The 18,429-nt window shown below is 40.0% G+C and overlaps 1 protein-coding gene across 4 annotated transcripts in view; it reads left to right on the top strand.

Moving 5' to 3' along the window:
• The first annotated feature begins 925 nt into the window (after window positions 1-925).
• The window catches only part of CDK15 (cyclin dependent kinase 15), a 109,458-nt gene continuing 91,954 nt past the window's right edge, over window positions 926-18,429 (top strand). For all 4 annotated transcript variants that reach the window (XR_008627394.1, XM_055122780.1, XM_055122779.1 and 1 more), the window contains exons 1-4: window positions 926-1,148; window positions 1,851-2,000; window positions 2,212-2,309; window positions 10,747-10,826. Coding sequence is in view for 3 of the 4 variants with exons in the window: in XM_055122780.1 (XP_054978755.1) it covers window positions 1,023-1,148; window positions 1,851-2,000; window positions 2,212-2,309; window positions 10,747-10,826 (454 nt within the window). In the remaining variant the exon portion in view is untranslated. The remainder of the gene's footprint in view (window positions 1,149-1,850; window positions 2,001-2,211; window positions 2,310-10,746; window positions 10,827-18,429) is intronic.

An 18,429-nucleotide genomic window follows, 5' to 3' on the forward strand; every position in this document is an offset into this window, starting at 1 on the left:
AAATATCAACAAATTTATTGTGATAACAGATGTGATTCTCTATGTGTATGGTGTATGTATGCTACATTCTTTTTTATTCCAGTTAGTAGATTATTGTGACAATAACCTTAGAAGTCTGTCAGAGTAAAGAACATTCTGATCAAAGACTGCAAACTAGCTTGAGCTAGTTCCTTGACAAGCCATGCTATTAATATAGTAAACACTAATTACATTTATGCGGAAGGAAGGGGAAAGAGGAGGAAGGAGAGAGGGAGAAGAGATCTTTGCAACAAACTTTTCTCTTTACCACTGGGTATCATTGTTATCTGTAATAGTAAGAACAACACAGGTGCTCACTAGATAGTTTTGAATCAATGAATCTGGAATTGTCTGATACACACTATTGCTTGAAGGCAAAGAGATGAGTGGATAACTTCAGCATTCTTCCTGTCTTATGATTCTGTGGTTTCTGACTACTGAAAGTTGGCTTGGTCACAAATTTAAAGTCTGAACAGCAAAACACTTTTAGATGGAAGGCAGAGAGAAAATACCAGGGACAAGCAATGTAAATGCAAATGCTGTTTACCAACCACACTAACTTGCGGTTAGAATAAGAATATAAACTACGAGCTTTTATTCTAAACAATATCCCCTGTGCCATCTTTCAGTTGTGTATTTATGAATGTTGGCAGCTTTCTTTCCTACATATAGTATCTGTTTCCTTTTATTGTTGTAGGCGCTGTACTGTGCGGACTCAAAGTCCCTCCCAGTGGTGCTCAGGGGACCGGTGCGGTGCCAGGGAGCAAACCCTGGCCTCCCGCATGCGTGCGCTCCAGCCCACTGAGCGATCGCGCTCCTATCCCTGACGTTTAGTTTCTTAGGAGAAAAAACTGCTGAAGTCATGAGGCTCCTCCAGGCAGAACCCTCGTGTGAGTCAGATGCAAGCTTCAGCGCTGCTGACTTCTGGCAAAAAAGGGAGTGAACAGGAGAGGCAGACGGGGGAGAAGTTCAAGTGCAGGTTTTCTCCTTGAAACTAGAAGATTATGGGTCAAGAGCTGTGCGCCAAGACTCTGCAGCCGGGCTGTCGCTGCCATCGCTGTGGGGAGGGAGGCGATGCGCCCCGCTGCCCAAGGAGCGCGCCGGGGACCACCGCCGAGGCTGCCATCCAGGTATTTGCATCCCAGAGGAGCGTCTTCCTCTGCATAAGCCAAGTTGCTCAGAGACTGCTTTGCCAAAGCGGGGGCTGATCCTTCTGCGGTAGGTCTAAACCAATAAAAAGGAAGTTCTATTAAAGTCAAGGAGATTTACGGCTGCTGTTATCAAATGTGAGGATTTTTCTTGTAAACCAAAAGGGAGCCAGGGTCCTAGGCTTGGGCTGCTGGAAACTCACTTGTAGTTGAGAAAGTCCTTATTTTCTTGAAATCTCTGAAGGGCTAACCAAAGGACAGAGCTGAACCTCGGAAAAAGCAAGCTGCAGTACTGGTATGCTAAGGCTTCAAAATGTCCATTATTTTCTCCTAGTGATTAGCAATGCAGTACTAGGACTAGTAGGACGATATTCTCCTAAAGTGAACATTTAAATGACATGGAAAAAAAATAATAAAAGCCCGTGGTAAGCAGAGAAAAATTGGAAATCATCCAACAAAGAGATTTAAGGACAAATGACATTTTTAGGGGGGAAGAAAGAGGCTGGTGTTTCAGCAGAGGATACCACTTTTTTTTTTTTTTTGAGAGCTGGCTTAAAGGAATTATCTTGGGTGGGGGCTGTTTCAGGAAGAGTGAAAATTAGGCAAATAAAGAAAAAAAGTTTATGCCAATTTCTGAGTCTTGACTTTGCATACATTTTACTTCTGTGCTCTCTTTTTTCTTAGCTAACAGACCTAAAAGAAGCATCATGTTCCATGACTTCATTTCACCCCAGGGGACCTCAGGCTGTCCATTCCCGGAAGTTCAAGAGCAAAAGGCCTCGAAGTAACAGCGATTCTTTTCAGGAAGAGGATCTGAGGATGAGTGTTCAGTGGGTGAGTAGCAGCTGATGTTGATCAAGAAGAATGTGATGTGTTTTTGTGCAGGAAGGCTGATCCTTACTTCCAAGGCAGTTTCTGAGACACTTTCCTAAGTGCATGCAGTGGTGTAGTCTAATTTCTCTAGAGAGGGAAAAGTCAACACTGAACAATAAGTGCCTTTTCTTTCTTTCTTTCCCATCTCTCACCCCTCCCCATTGCCCTGCAGCAGAGGAAGAACCTCCCTTTTGGGGCAGCCTCATCGTACTTGAACTTGGAGAAGTTGGGTGAAGGTTCTTATGCTACAGTTTACAAGGGGATTAGCAGGTGAGTGACTCAGCTGGGAGAGACTTTGGAGATGGAGATGAGGTTACTCCCCATTCCCCTCACCCTCTCCAAACCTTCCCCCAACTCTCCATTGATCTTTCATTTCTTGTAAAAATTTGTCTTGGGGCCACACCCTGCGGCAGCACTCAGAGTCTACTTCTGGGCTGTTCCTTGGGGGAGGGGGGGAATGAGGGGAACCCCACCCCACGCCCACCCCTTTGCCTACGGAATAGCCCAGAAATAGACCTCAGCCAGGGTTCAAACACGGGCTCCTGAATGCAAAGCAACTGTTTAGTCCTATTGAGCCCTGGCCCTCCACTAGCCATTTAAAGCTAGGTGATACACGAAAAATCCAGAGTATTCAGGGTTTGTACAAGACCAGCACAGCAGGGAGAGACAAACAGGAGGATTGAAACAGTTTGGAAAGGAAACCAAACTTCCCATAGCGAAGTTTAATTGCCCATTAAGATGTCATCAGATTTTCTTCTTTCACTTAGTTCAAAGAAAGTTAACTTTCTCTATCACTGACCTAAAGAACATTGATTGTTCTTCAGTCTGATGGAAAGTGCACTTGAAGTATATAAAAGTATCTGAAGGGTTCCAATACCCCTTCCTGAACTGCAACCACTAAGGTTTGTGATGGCAACCTTGAGTTTTGCGCCTTTTTCTTCCACTTTGGTTTCAGAGATTCCTGGTGACACATGGTTCACTGAGCACTGCCCCCCAAGCACCAAAGCACAAGCAGTACCTGAGCACTGCTGAGTGTGGCCAAAAAGGCCAAAAGAATAAAAATGAATAAAATTAATAAATAAAATACAGAAACACACAAATTTTTTTGATAAACTCAACATCAAGCAGTAGTTTTTAACACTGTGTTTCTATGTCTAAAATATAACTATAGAGTGATAATTCCTCAATTGCTTACATACTTGTTTTGGTTAAATATTAGAGTCAGGGGGCTGGAGCGATAGCACAGCGGGTAGGGCATTTGCCTTGCACGCGGCCAACCCGGGTTCAATTCCCAGCATCCCATATGGTCCCCTGAGCACCGCCAGGAGTAATTCCTGAGTGCAGAGCCAGGAGTAACCCCTGTGCAATGCAGGCTGTGACCCAAAAAAGAAAAAAAAATTAGAGTCAGTACCTTTAATTAGATACTATTGATACGTCCATTACCCTTTATTGTTAAAGATTATCATAAACTTCCTAGCCATTGCAATGGAAAATATATGACTAACTATCAATTTTATGTATTAGAGAATTGTGTACCAAAGAAACAAAACAAAAACACCAAGAGAATCATCTAAGAAATCTTCAGGAATAACAAAAGTAATTAAAAAGTTAAAATAGGGGACTGGAGTGATAGCACAGCGGGTAGGGCGTTTGCCTTGCACGCAGCCGACCTGGGTTCAAATCCCAGCATCCCATATGGTCCCCTGAGCACCGCCAGGAGTAATTCCTGAGTGCAGAGCCAGGAGTAACCCCTGTGCATCTCCGGGTGTGACCCCCCCAAAAAAAGCAAAAAAAATAAAATAAAAAGTTAAAATACACCTATAAAAATTTGTCTTGTGCATTCAGTTCTTCTGCCCCTCTCAGAGAGCCCAGCAAGCTACTGAGAGTATTCTGCTCACACAGTAGAGCCTGGCAAGCTACCCATGGCATATTCGATATGCCAAAAACAGTAACAACAAGTCTCACAATGGAGACATTATTGGTGTCCGCTCGAGCAAATTGATGAGCAATGAGATAACATCAATGACAGTGATTAACAATAACCATGTGGAAAGTATATTAGAGGAAATTATTCACATACTAGCAATAGCAAAATTACCATTAACATTAAAAATGGGTTTATATATTGTGGCTGGAGCAATAGTATTGTGGGTAGGGCACTTTACTTTGCATGTAGCCAACCCAGGTTTAATCCTTGGCACCGCATATAGTTTCCTGAACCCACTAGGAATGATCTCTGAGCATAGAGCCCAGAATAACTCCTGACCACCACAGGGTCTGGATCCCCTTTGGTGACTCTTTACATCACCAAAGAATGTAGAAGCTAGAAGAGAGTCAGACAGTCACCGTATTAATATTTGTTAAGCACCTAATAGTTGCTGTTAGAGCCAGGAACTATTTTAGACATAACAATTCACTGGGAAAGGAAAGAGAAAAAAATCTCAGCTGTTATGGAAATTACAGTATAGTAAAATAAAACAAGCAAATTAGTAAAAGACTGTCAAGGAATGAAGAGACTTTGGATAAATCATAAAAAAAAAACCAAACCGAACTTAAGTGGAGAACAGGAAGTATCAGAAAAGAGAGGTGGGTGCTATGACTGCCAAAGAAATAGCCCCTGAATACCACCAGGTGTGGCCCAAACACAAACAAAAAACTTAATGAAGTAAATGAAAATAAAATAGTGATTAGAGGAAGCCTCACTAAAAAGGATATTTGAACAGACTGTGATACAGACGAGGAGTGAACAGTGTGCGTGTGGAAGAGTTCAGGCAGTGGGAACAGGAAGTCATAAATCCCTGACACAGGAGCAAGCCTGAACTTGGAGGGGAATAGTGGAAGGAGGTGATGGCAAGGAAGATTTGCACATGGGGAGATTGTAGATCACTCCAGGGACCCTTTTAAGTATAGGGTATTTGGGAAATCTAAAAGTGTCAAGATGTAATTGTTTCTCTAGTTTAGAGTTAGAAGATAGTCTAAATATGTTCAAGAGCTACAATAAAAACAGTGTGGCACACATACAAGAAAACACAGATCAAAGAATGTGACTTTTTTTAGGGGGCTGGGGGGAAGGCATACCTGTCAGTACTCAGGGATTACTCCTGGTTCAGTGCTCAGGGATCACTCCTGGTGATTCTTAGATCATGTGATGCTGGGGATCGAACCCAGGCCTCTTGTGTTTTGTACTTTCAAGGCTGTTCAGCGTTCTCTTTGGTCTCTAAGAAACATTACTTAAAAAATTTCAGACCAGTAATATATCCAACTACTAGAAAGATGGAATATTTAGTTATGTTGGCATGTGAAGTCAACAAGGAAAAGAAAAAATCCAATAAACAGAGCTGGAGTATTTATTAACAATTGGAAAAGAAGAAAACAGGCAATATAAATTCCCACTAGATAAAACATTTAAACAAAGAAGAAAATATACAGGAACTAGAATAAGGTAGTTCTGTGTAATCTTAGGACTCTGAAGGGACTATATTCACCACTTAAGTTAGAACCCATAAGGGATAATAGCAAGTGTCCATGGTATTCAATATCTGCAAGTATGTTCTAGGGAACCCCACTCCTGAGACACCTTAGGTGTTTTATTGAAATAGTTACATCTGGCCATTTGATAAGGAGAAATCAGAATCAAATATGATCCTTTATTATAGGTTTTCTCAGCATTAAAAAATGTTAGTGTATAAAAATATAATGTTCTCAGCATTAAAAAATGTTAGTGTAAACCATAATTATCTAAAAAAATTAGGAAAATTCAAAAGTATAAAACATTTTCTAGGGGCAGGACAGGGTGTAAGGGAGGTGGAAAGAATTTAGAAAATATTTAGGGAAATAAATAACATGAACTTCACAGGAAGGCAATGTGGCTCAGTGGCAGGGTTCATGCTTTGCATGTATGAGACCCTGGTTTTGATCTCTAACACTATACTAATACACAAAAATCATAGAAATTGTAAAAGGCCAAGTTCAAGGCTGTAATACAGAAGGAATTGGTAAAAATTATATGTAGAACAGTTGAATACAAAGTTGTGAAAATTGGTAAATCAGAAAAGACAGAAAAATTTTGTTTCATACTAGTTTAATAAATTAGAAATTAAAATATGCTCATACTTTTTACTTAATAAATTGTTCCCAAAATGAAGATGCAAGCATGTTCTCCCAAAACCCACACTTACAGGTCTCTGAAAAAGTTCCCAAAAGACTAAATTGGAACAAATAGAGCAACAAAATTAATACATGAGCATTAGTTTTTTTGTGTGTGTATATGTGTGTGATGCTGGGGATCTAACCCAAGACCTCAGACATGCAAGGCAAATGTTCTACTACTGAAACACATCCCAGGCTGCTTATTTTGTTACTTAATTCAAAGTAAAAACATATAAAAATGAGTTCATATAGATATAAATGCTCAATAAGTTAATAAATTGGAGAGAAGCAATAATTTTCCCATGAAGAATAATTCCAAACAATTAAAAAAAAAGAATTCCAAACACCAAACAATTGATACAGATAACTTCTTCAAGGGGGTGGAGCTTATCTGGACATTCCTAAAGTGTGGCTACTTGCAGTGTGTGGCTTTTGTCTGAAAGTACAATTAGCAATGGGGAGACGCTCTATAATGAAGACTCTTGACTTAAACTGTCTCAGCTCAGCGACTAAAGACCACATCAAAGTCAGTAGTTATGCTAATTGTATAAACACTTGCTATAATGTCAGAAAACTAATATTTTACCTGCCCTAAACCAGTTATCCCAGTCTAAACATAGAAAAAAACTCAGAAAAATGCCAGAGAGCTAGCTAGCTATACTATAAAACATTTGAAAGGTATCCCTCAAAACTGTCAATCAAGATAATCAAAAACAAAGGAAGTAGGACAGAAAGATAGTACAGTTTAAGGAGATTGCCTTCATATGGTTGACCCTGTTTGATACCCGACCCCCAGAGAGCCACCAGGAGTGAACTCTGAAGATAGACGAGTAGCAGCTCCTAAAACCAAAAATCAAGGGAACTCTAAGAAATGATCACAGCCAAAAAATGAGTAAATTGACATGAAAAATGTGACATACAGGAACAAAGAAAAATTTACGGTAAAAACAATGAGAAATCCTTGCTTATAAACTATAAATGATATATATGACAAATACATAAATCATATAATAATAAAATATAAATTATAAAATATCAATGTATCAAATGAGAATTTTGTACTCAAATTTATGATGCTTTATGTCAGATTTCAATTGATAATAGATTAAGATAAGTTGATGGATTTAATACATGTATACATATACATGAACACATATTGATTATTATAAACCTTTCCATGATTTTTCTATATGTCTCCGAACTTAAGCTTTTATTATGAATACAAAATATTCCATTGCATTAATTTACCGACAAGCGTTAAATTGGTTCTCTAGTTTTAAAAATAATTATACATTTCAGCTATTTCAAGCAGTTTTTTTAATTGAAACTAACAGTAGTATATATCTTTCATGCATTTGGAACTTTAAAAATATTTGTTAAATCACTTTACTGGGAAAAATTCCTGGAAGTGTTAATTTTATGATATTTCCAATTTTTTCTATATGCCGTGTTGCATTCCCTTCCCAATTTACCATTCAACCCCTAATAGACACTGTTAAAAAAATCGCTGAGGGGCTGGAGAGATAGCACAGCGGGTAGGGCGTTTGCCTTGCACGCGGCCGACCCAGGTTCAAATCCCAGCATCCCATATGGTCCCCTGAGCACGGCCAGGGGTGATTCCTGAGTGCAGAGCCAGGAATAACCCCTGTGCATCGCCAGGTGTGACGCAAAAAAAAAAAATCGCTGAGAAGTCCACAAATTCTGGATGATCCTACGTCAACATTAGTTCATTAATAATAACATGTATGGCACTAATATAAGATGCTTAAATAGAAGAAACTGGATGTGGTGTACCTGGGAACTCTCTGTACTATTGTTTCAATTTTTCTGCAAATCTAAAATTTTTCTAAGAAATAAAACATTAAAAATAGAACCAAAAAGAGCAAGCAACCCTGTACATTTTGGTCAACGATGTGCTGAATGACTGCTCTCATGACCTGTTGGTTGGTGGGCACTTGATGGCACAATTGGAAACATGGGTTCAAAGCAATGGAACTTGAAGCTGGAGTGCAAAGGCAGAACATATATTGTAAGCTCTATCTCACACATAGCATGTACCCCTGCCTTGGCTCAGCACCAACAATGTAGCCCTTGTGGTCCCTAATACACAAAGGAGTATGATGCAAACCCTGCTGGGTAGGAGGACCCCAAATCCTAAAAAATAAGAACTTGTACATTGCATGCTCCTTGATTTAGTAATACCATCCCTACCCTAATAAAATCATAGGAACTATTTATTAACTATTAATTTAAAAGATTTTTCAACTACTTCGATCCTCACTGAATTATTTTTTCAGAGTTAGGAATCACACCCAGCACTTCATATTCACAAGGTGTGGTCTGCTGATGAGCCACGCCCAGCCCTGTATCACTGTATTTTCATGAGAGTCAAAAGTTAGAAGCAATTTAAAAGCACCTGGTGTTGGCTAATTACATTTTAATATGTTTCTACGATGAGATATTGTCATTATAAGTAGCACATGGTGTAGGAATGAATAAAAGTAAAAATTATAAAAAGGAAAAGCAGGTTGTTAGTAATGTGATATGAATGCTGTTGCATTAAAAATGACATTTTATTCATCAAAACAGTATTTTGAAACTTGCAGTATAGTCTGTCATTTACCATACATCAATAAATGAAGTGATAAATGAGAGAAAAGCAGTGAAATAATTGCTCTATATCATGGAGTATCCAGAAAACCATCATGGAAATTTGGTTTTCATTCAGAGTGAAATGTGGAAATAATGGTGTATTTTGAATTGAGAATAGATTCACTTTGGCTTTTTCTTGAAAGGCTGTCCTGGGTTACTTGGTTGAGAATAATAAAGGTACAAATGTTCAAGCAGATAAACTGTCAGGAGTTCATTGCAATCTTGGTGGAAAGTAAGGATTTTCAAAGACATGTACAATAGAAGGGACATATATAGAAAATCAAAATCATAGTTTTATGAGAAGGAATTTGGTGCACGCATGTATGGGTCTTTATTTTCCTGGCCAAGTATCTCTGGGGGAGGGGTGGGCTTCACCAACACCTCCTGGCCTCCCATCTGGGAAGCAAGCAGCTGCTGGGTGCCCACCAGGGTGCCAGGACCTTGGGCCAGGGTCTTGGGGACTAAGATTTCAGGAGGAAAGCACCGTGAGGCTTTTCCTCTGCCACCTGAGACTGGGTGGGAGGGGAGTTAGAGTGAAGCTAGAAGTCCCCCCATACCCCCGCAAAGCTGACCCCTCCTCACAGACGTTCTCCAAGACCTTTCATCTTTAACCGAGGGCTGGGAGAGAGCTGGTGTGTTGCCCATGGGGGGAGGGGAGCCTGCAGTGAAACAAAGTCAGTGGCATGGAAGCTCTCTCACCTGCCACTACAGTAGACTCTGTGGCAACCTGGCTTGACTTGGTACAGCCGGGAACCTGAGAGGGGCCCAGCCCACACATGCCTGTAGTCATGGGAGCTCCTCTAGAGGGTCCAGAGCTTCTCCCAGTTCAGCAGCCCCTCTATTCTGAGGCATCTTTCGAAAGGTGCCCAAACCTTGGGCCTGCTGCCATGTGGGGTGGCCCCGTGGGACTGTCCAGCTTGGAGGAACCTAAGTGGTTGAGGTCCCTGTTCTGCCCTCTGCCAGGAGCGGCAGCCGGGCCTGGCTGGACAGAGGCTGGAGGGGGCTGGGACACAATTTTTATAGTATTTTTGTGTTTCTTTAGGGGGGTCATACCTGGTGGTGCTTGGGGGCTACTCCCACCTCTCTGCTTGGTGGGGCGGCACTCCTGGCCATACTAAGACCCTGTGGTGCCTGAAATCAAATCTAGGCCTCCTGTGTACAAAGCATGTGCTCCAGCCCTTTGAGCGATCTCCCTGGCTCAGTTTTTCTGTGATGGACATGTGTTGCTTCAGTGAAGAGAGAAAGTTTTGTAGGCATATCAAATATTTTGCTCTTACTTTCAAAACTCTATTTTGAAAAGAGGGTAGGAGCTGGATTGATAGTACAGTAGCTAGGGTGTTTGCCTTGCACACAGCTGACACTGGTTGGCTTCCCAGCATCCAATATGAGTCCACCAGGAGTCATTCCTGAGTGTAGAGCCAGGAGTAACCCCTGAGCACTGCCTCAGATGTCCTATATGTCCATTCAAAAGAAAAAGAAAAAGAAAAAAAGTATAGGTTCATTTCCTGGAATAAACTTTGAAGAAAAGCTACTTTTTTTTTTTCTTCAATGATTTTCTTTTGTCTAGTTTTGTTTTGGGCCACCCAAACACTGTTGATGTGGCTGGGTGGCAGGGGCAGTTCCCTCCCAGGAATTCTTGGCCACTGAGCTGGTGGCTCAATGTGCCTGACATGTGGTACTAATTAGACACTGTGATTCTAGGTATCCCCCTGGTGATACGTAAGGGCTGCAACTGGTGACTCTGGAGGGACCATATGGTGTTGGGGATTGAACTTAGGTTGGCTGCATGTGAGGCATGCAACAAAGCTTCAGCCCCTGTACTGTATCTCCAACCCCATATTGAACTATCTTTATTATAAATTGCTTCTATAAAACATCTCAATAAGTGTTCCACTAACTCTCCTAGGATCAATGGACAATTAGTGGCTTTAAAAGTCATTAGCATGAATGCAGAGGAAGGAGTCCCATTTACAGCTATCCGGGAAGGTAAGTATAATAAAAATAGACTCAAGAGATCTGTTTTAAGTTCTTGATTTGGTAAAGTACTAAGTGCATTGACTGTATTCAATATCAAGCTATTGTTATTTCTAAAAGAATAAAATTGCATTTTTATATTTCATACCAGATTGCCAAGAGTACTTACACTATCATCTTATTATTTATTCTTGAGGTAATTGAGATTCAAAATTATTTTTGGAATTTTTTTTTGAGATTTTATTAATTAATCAAGACTATGAACTTAATTAACATTTTCTGTATGTTTTGCGTTTGGTCCCTTGCTAAATGCTGTTTTCTATAGAGCCTCAAAAAATCATCGTAAAAGAGAAAAAACCCACATAATTATGAAAATTTTCAAGTAGGCAAATAGCTAAAAATAATTAATTGTACAGATAAAACATTAAAATTTAAAAATAAAACTCTTTGTGGAGCTGGCGAGATGGTCCAGCGGGTAAGGTGCTCGCCTTGCATGAGGAGTAACAAAAATACTGACATACCCTGAGCCCCGCTGGATGCCCTCCCGCTCCCCAAAGAAATGTCTTAGTGTCGTGTCTACTATGTTCCCTGCATTTGTAGTAAGCATATGAGAAAAATAACGTCAGATGAACTTGAATCTTAGTTCTATCAATCATTGGTGTTACATCAATAACTTGACCACTATAAAATTTAGTTTCTTGCAGAAAGAGAATGCAGCAACTATGTCATTGAGTTGTTATGCCAGATAAATGAGACTGTGCATGTAAAGTACTTACACAGAGCCAATTTTCAGAATTCAACAAATGTTGGCAATTATTGTTTCATTCTTGTTCTCTTCCCATGGTGATGATGTCTTGTTCACTACCAGACTGACTAAAAATCTATGCTGTAAAGTTCAATAAACCAATAAGGTAAAAAATAAATCATTAAAAGAAAATTAACTTATTTTTACATGAATCACCTGAAATAAAATGTTAGGGTTGTTACCCATTTCAGCAAACCCCAGACTATTCCCTGCCCTTTCTTTTTTTTATGAAACACATAATATATACAAACATGTTTCTGGGTGTTATAAAAGATGAGAAAAAAATAGTTCTGATCTTTATATCATCAGCAGCAGTCTTAATAGAACAGATGATTCAAGTTACAACAAATGTTATAATGAGGTTAAAAAAGTGCATTCCCAATTTCCCAATTAAGATGAAAACCAATTAGCCTCAGTGTGTCTAATAGAATCACTAGATTTTGACCTGATCTTGGAAGGATGGGCTATGTGAACAGGCATGCAGGAAAAAAATTAGAAAATGAGCTTATAACCGAATCCAGTGCCATTTTCAAGAGTCCTTCAAAGCCCCTGGGAAATATGTTATTTTTCATTTAATAGGAGGGACAAATGGCTCTCAGGCGAGCCAGGAACATAGCATGTAGGATCAGGTGCAATCTGGTCGTGTTTAACCTAATGGAAACTGCATATCCTAATGCATTTCTTAGTGGCCCCCATGACAGGATGATCAGATTTAGAAAGATATGTGACTCAGAGTTTTCTGGATAGAATAGAAAACCCTGGGCCAAGTGCATCAGTTCTCTGGGCTGGGTTTCTCTCAGCCTCAGGAGACATTGCTCCGCGTGCTCTTGAGCTCGTCCCTTGCCTGTAAGATCCACTTCGAGCTCCAACTCAAACTTTTTCGGTTGACTTGAGAACTGGGAAACCTCTTGTGGATTTTGCTAACAGATGGTTCTCAGCGTGGCTCAGAAAGGCTGGCTCTGTGTTCGCTCTGTATAGGAGATGTTTCTTTTATTGCACATTCACTGCGGAGTCGGCTCTGCATCACAGGTGTTTGCAATTACATGTGGTCTTCAACTGTGGACTTTCTGGGTTTGTTTTATGGACTTACCTTTCTGAACGCTTTGCTTGTATAATATAAAAAAAGAACCACAAAAGGATTTTTGACACATTGGAGGTCTTTAGGCGTCCAATTTCCAACAATGGATGTTTCTTTTCCACCAGTACAAAGGCTGGAGTCCTTGTGAAGGGGAGCCTCTGCCGCTCAAGAAGGTATCAGGCCTCATTTGAAAACTTTGGCTCTATCCCATTTCTCCTGTAAGAACTTTAAGGATGTGAGACCAGGGAAACAGGAGGTTAAATGAGAAGGGCTGGGAGGCAAAACAAGAACAGCTGGAGTTCATTAGTTAAAATCCAGGGTCATGAGCTAGAAAGGCAACTGAGAGCCACGTGCAGAGATGCTGAGAGTATCACAAAGTTCTTTAAAGGGCCTTGAAGAAAGAATGGCTCGTCCTGAGCAGTCTGACTGCTCTGACTGCTACAGAGTCTCTCTTCTCTCAGGAGAAGACATGCGACCACTAATTAATCTGATCATTTGGAATACTCTTTGATCTTAACATGTAATATTAAGAAATTAGCATAAATATGAACAGCAATAAGGAAGACATATCTGAATATATATGTGTATATGTGTGTATACTCTATATATCTTGCCAGAAACTTTTCATGCACTCCTTCTCTCAATCTTCTTAACCTTTGGAGAATGATATCATTATTCCTATATGAAGTTGCTATTCAAATCCAGTCTCTGCAATTCAAAAACTGCAGGTGATCTCTGTGTATTCCTTCTGTTTACTGAAAGCTCCTATGATGTGGCTCTTAGCTGACTGCTAGACACACAGTAGTGCCCACAATACACAGGTCTGTGCAGAGAGAGGACCTTGGACCCAGTCCACTGGGTCCATGCTATGGGATGGTAGAAGAATTTACCAGGAGAGTGAGATGGAGGTGACAGCAAAGTCAGTTTTTTATTTTTTGTTTTTGTTTTTTTTTTTTTTTTGCTTTTTGGGTCACACCCAGCGATGCTCAGGGGTTACTCCTGGCTTTGCACTCAGGAATTACTCCTGGCGGTGCTTGGGGGACCATATGGGATGCCGAGGATCGAACCCGGGTCGGCCGCGTGCAAGGCAAACCCCCTACCCACTGTGCTATCACTCCGGCCCCCAAAGTCAGTTTTTTAAAGACGGACACAGAGGAGTCCGAGAGAGAGAGAGAGAGAGAGAGAGAGAGAGAGAGAGAGAGAGAGAGAGAGAGAGATCCACTTAGCACAGTTTTGGGGAGTTTTACTATGTGTCTCTAGAGTGCTTAGCTTTTATGACTTAGTTCATTCTGTGAGCTGGGTGTGCAAGAGACACTGTAGTCAATCCTGGGAAGGGATTGAATTGTATATAAAATGATTTGAGCCAATCATAAAAAGGAATTGAGATGTACATAAGATAATTTGAGGCTATCCTGGGAAGAGAGTGATGGGGCCAATTCTTGGAACTGAGTGACAGTAGGGTCTCCTGGACAGAGCTATATAATTTTAACTTTTTAATCTTTATTGCTTGAGGTACTGTGACTAACAATAATGATGGTTTCCCATAACTCAAACACCAAACTCCTTACCAGAGTACCCACCTCCCTCCCCCAAGCTCCCCAAGACTCCATGCCTTCAATCCACTTCCCATATCTCTTCCAAAACTCAGTTGTGTGGATCAGTTTTCCAACTGTGATCTGTGATGCCTTTGCCCTTTTATTGCTATCCTGATATCTTAAGTCCCACATGTGAAAAAAGGTCATTCTGTACCTCTCTTTCCTTCTCAATCTCTTCACTTGCGCCAATTGTTTTAGCTGGGACAGCACAGCTGGAGATGCAGAGACAGCCTCAGCCTAGCAGGCATTTTAGATACAGGAATTAAGCTTGACGTCATTTTAGGGGTTTTATGCTAGATTTTTGTTCCCTGCCCTTTTTTTTTTTTTTTTTGCTAATTGAAAGTTAGTTCTCCTCATAGCAGCTTAGAAAATCTTTTGCAACTGGCTGTAGAATTTTATTTTAAATATTAATTTCTATAGTCAGGAGAAGACACTTTTATTTAGTAGACTAATATTTTAAGTTTTAATATAAGACAACATGTTTTATGTAATAAATACTGTATATAGAGATTCATGGTCTTATTTACTAAACTAATAGTTTTAGTACCAGCTAAATAATGTACTAGCTTTTTGATATGCACATTCTAATAATTAGATTTCTATAAAGTGGAGAATTTGGGTTAAGCCCAGGACCTTTGGTTAATATCACCATTTTTTAGGTTGGAGTCATATATTAAGCCTTACTGATATCTAGGCATATGACACAATCTTCCCTTTCTCCAGGTTAATCTTATTCTTTAACCCTTCGATCAATGCTAGGAGGTAAGGCTTGTTATTTTTGTTACAGAAAGAAGGAATCATAGTCTCAGAGAGGTTAAGTAACTTGTCTAATGCTTCAGAACTTGTGATGAAAGCTGTTAGGTTTTCGGAACTATCCTGTTCAAAATCCTTTCTGTTTCATTATGATAAATTTAGAAATCCTTAACTCATGCATTTTTCTTTTAGGTACAATCAAAGTAAAAATAGAAACCTGTTTTTTTGATATATAAGCAAACTGTGAAGTAAACATTTTAAAGAAAATATGATATAACATTGCATATTTGCCATTTCTGATTCTATCATCAACTCTATGGAACCGGTAATTGCTGTATTTAAATTAGAAGAAGTTTCAGCTAAGACTCTCTTAAGATCATTTTTCTGGTAGAAAACATTATAAAGTAATTATTCCCAGTCCATATGGGAGAAAGCAAAGCCAAAAATAGAGCAAGGAATCTTCCCAAGGTCATGCTCTGAGTATAGGATAGTCATTGAAACAGCTGAGCATTGATATCAGCAGTAGATTGTATCTTGCCCAATTGACAAAAGTCTTCCATGTGTCTGGAGGGATAGTACAGTGGGTAGGGCACTTGCCTTGTGTACAGCCAACCCAGGTTCAAAACCAGCATCCCATATATTCCCTCGAGCCCCAGCAGGTGTGATCCCTAAGCACAGATCCAGAAATAAGTCCTAAGCACCTCTGGGTGTGACCCAAAACCAAAAGGGGGGAGAGAGAGGGGGAGAAATATAGTAAGTCTTTCAGGGGAGGCAGTCATATCATTGACATTGCACTTTTGTGGTGCACAGTTCCATCTCTCACTAAACAAAACAAGGCAGGACCAATCTATGTCACTGAGATTGCAATACCAAAGAAATCAGATGATAGCTCTCTAACATTTGTCTTTTTTCTTACCTGAACTTATCTAAATGATTTCTTGGAACATATAATAGGAGTCAAGCTCTTGGTTTGTGACGCCAAGCCAGAGACAATGTAACATGAAGAATTATAAACACTTTTTAATCCAAGGTCCTATGGGAGTTGGGGAGTGAGCATTGACTCCTTTATGGACTCATTCCTAAACTCAACACAACTCTCCAGTCTTCATTAATTCACAAACACTTATTGGGACCACCTGTCAGGCCTGTACTAAGTGCCAAGATAGGTCAGGGCCCATCCATGACCGTAATGCTCACAGTCTAGGGGGGGGTTTGACTACAAGACTGTACACAGCCTTGCCTAAGATTTTGAGCCAGCCTACTTTTGTGTGTGTGTGTGTGTGTGTGTGTGTGTGTGTTAGGGGGGTGTTGGGTCATTGTACAGGTATGTTTGCCAGCTATGCTCAATGGGTCAAGGTGCCACCCCTGATGATGTTGGACCAACTAGGCCAACTATCAGTGCTGGAGCTGGGTAATCTAGGGCCTGGTGGTGCTAGGGGTCACCAGTTCATCCCATGCTTGCGGGTGTGGGGGGGGGGCAGCATGTAGTGCCAGGGATCAAATGTGGCTGCTTGTACCTATAAGGTATGCACTCTTGACTCCTGGGCTAATGCTCTGATCTAAGTGGACCTCTTCTTACTTGTTATTGTCATCTTTCACAAAACTAAGTAGACTACATCAAAATATTGTGAACACTGAACAGAAAAATATTAAATTCACCTAAACTTTCCTAAGCTTTAAACTCAAATTGATAAAACAAAGAAATTATTTTATCACTGGGATGAAAGTAATTTTTGTCAAGTTATTAAGTATTTTACATATATAAGAATCAAATTAGATTTTATTTAATGTGATGATAAGGGAGCTAGCTCAATGATTTGAGCGTATGTTGTATATATACAGGAGGCCAAGTTTGATCCCTGGCATGGCATTGTTTCCTAAGTACTGCTGGGAGTGACCCCTGAGAACTGAGCTGGAAATATCTTTCAAACATTGCTAGGTATGACCTAAACCCAATAACAGTAATAATAAATTTCACTTAAGGTTTCAATAGTTGGTTAGACTGAACACCCTTTTTTTTTGGGGGGGGGTGGTTTGGGTCACATCCAGCTATGCACAGGGGTTACTCCTGGCTCATGCACTCAGGAATTACTCCTGGCGGGGCTCGGGGGACCATATGGGATGCTGGGAATCGAACTCGGGTTGGCCGCTTGCAAGGCAAATGCCCTACCCGCTGTGCTATCGCTCCAGCCCCTGAACACCCTTTTGAATATTTCAAATAAATGTTCTAAAATTTAAAATGTTTTGCATTTTAACAATGAGCTGGATAATAACATTTAGTCATGCATCATTTTCTTTGATGTTTGTGATTATGTTCTTTTCTTTAGGTTCTCCCTTTGGCCTCTCAGGGTCACACCAAGTTACCATATCTACTATTCTTACTGATGTGTGGTAAATGCTTAGTAAAATGTTACTTGTTGTTATGTTTCCATCATCAGTAATTCCCAAAGTATTTCTCATAGTAATTCCTGGGTCTGAAGTTGTAAAGACTATCCAGTTTACCTTTGGGTCTTTTCTTTGAAGAAAAACAAAAATAAATATAATTAGAATGTGTGAGTTACAGGAAAATAATGTTACAGGAGTAAGAATCTCAGCTTTTAGAATATTTCCCCTATCTTGGCTGACTTTGTCTTCTCTGTGGATCAATGTAGAGAACAAACCATGTTCTATGGCAAAGCTTATGCCATGACCTTTAAATGAGAACACCTTTCCTTCTTGCTCATGAGATCTCAGAAGCTTGAGGCTATTGGCCTATTAATTAATTGATTTTTTGGGAGGAGGAGAAACTAGGGAAGAAAGGAAGATAGAAGAGAAGGGGGGAGAGGGAAGAAGGGAAGCTCTGTAGATCCTTTAAATACCTTAGGTGAATACCTTAGGACAAAATATACTAATGGTATGAGATAGAATCTTTAAGTATCAGCTATTCTTTCATGTAAATCCCCCGTATTACTCAGTAACATTAAGTTTCTATAAAGCATTCCAATAGTTCTGGAATGTTAAAAAAAACAGTCATAGGCATGGCCTTAACACATACAACTTCTATAACTGAAAGAGGAAGATAACTAAAAGAAACAAGGAATAAAATCATCTTTAGCAGAAACATTCCACACCTATCAATTCTAGGTATAGAAGTGACATTAACTAAATTAACCAGGGAACGTTAATTCAATAATAGATGTTTATTGTGTGCAATTATAATACAATATACATTGTTCTGGATATAGTAGATACAACAATAAGCAAAAAAATTGAAGTGCCTGTGCTTTTAATGTAATTTATATCATCTTTTTGGAGGGGCCCACACTAATTGTCCTCGGAGTTTATTCCTGGTTCTGTGCTCAGGGGTCATTGCTGGCAGTGTTGGGGGAAACATATGTGGTGCTG

The sequence above is a fragment of the Sorex araneus genome, chromosome X (assembly GCF_027595985.1).
Source record: "Sorex araneus isolate mSorAra2 chromosome X, mSorAra2.pri, whole genome shotgun sequence".
Classification (NCBI taxonomy): Eukaryota; Metazoa; Chordata; class Mammalia; order Eulipotyphla; family Soricidae; genus Sorex; species Sorex araneus.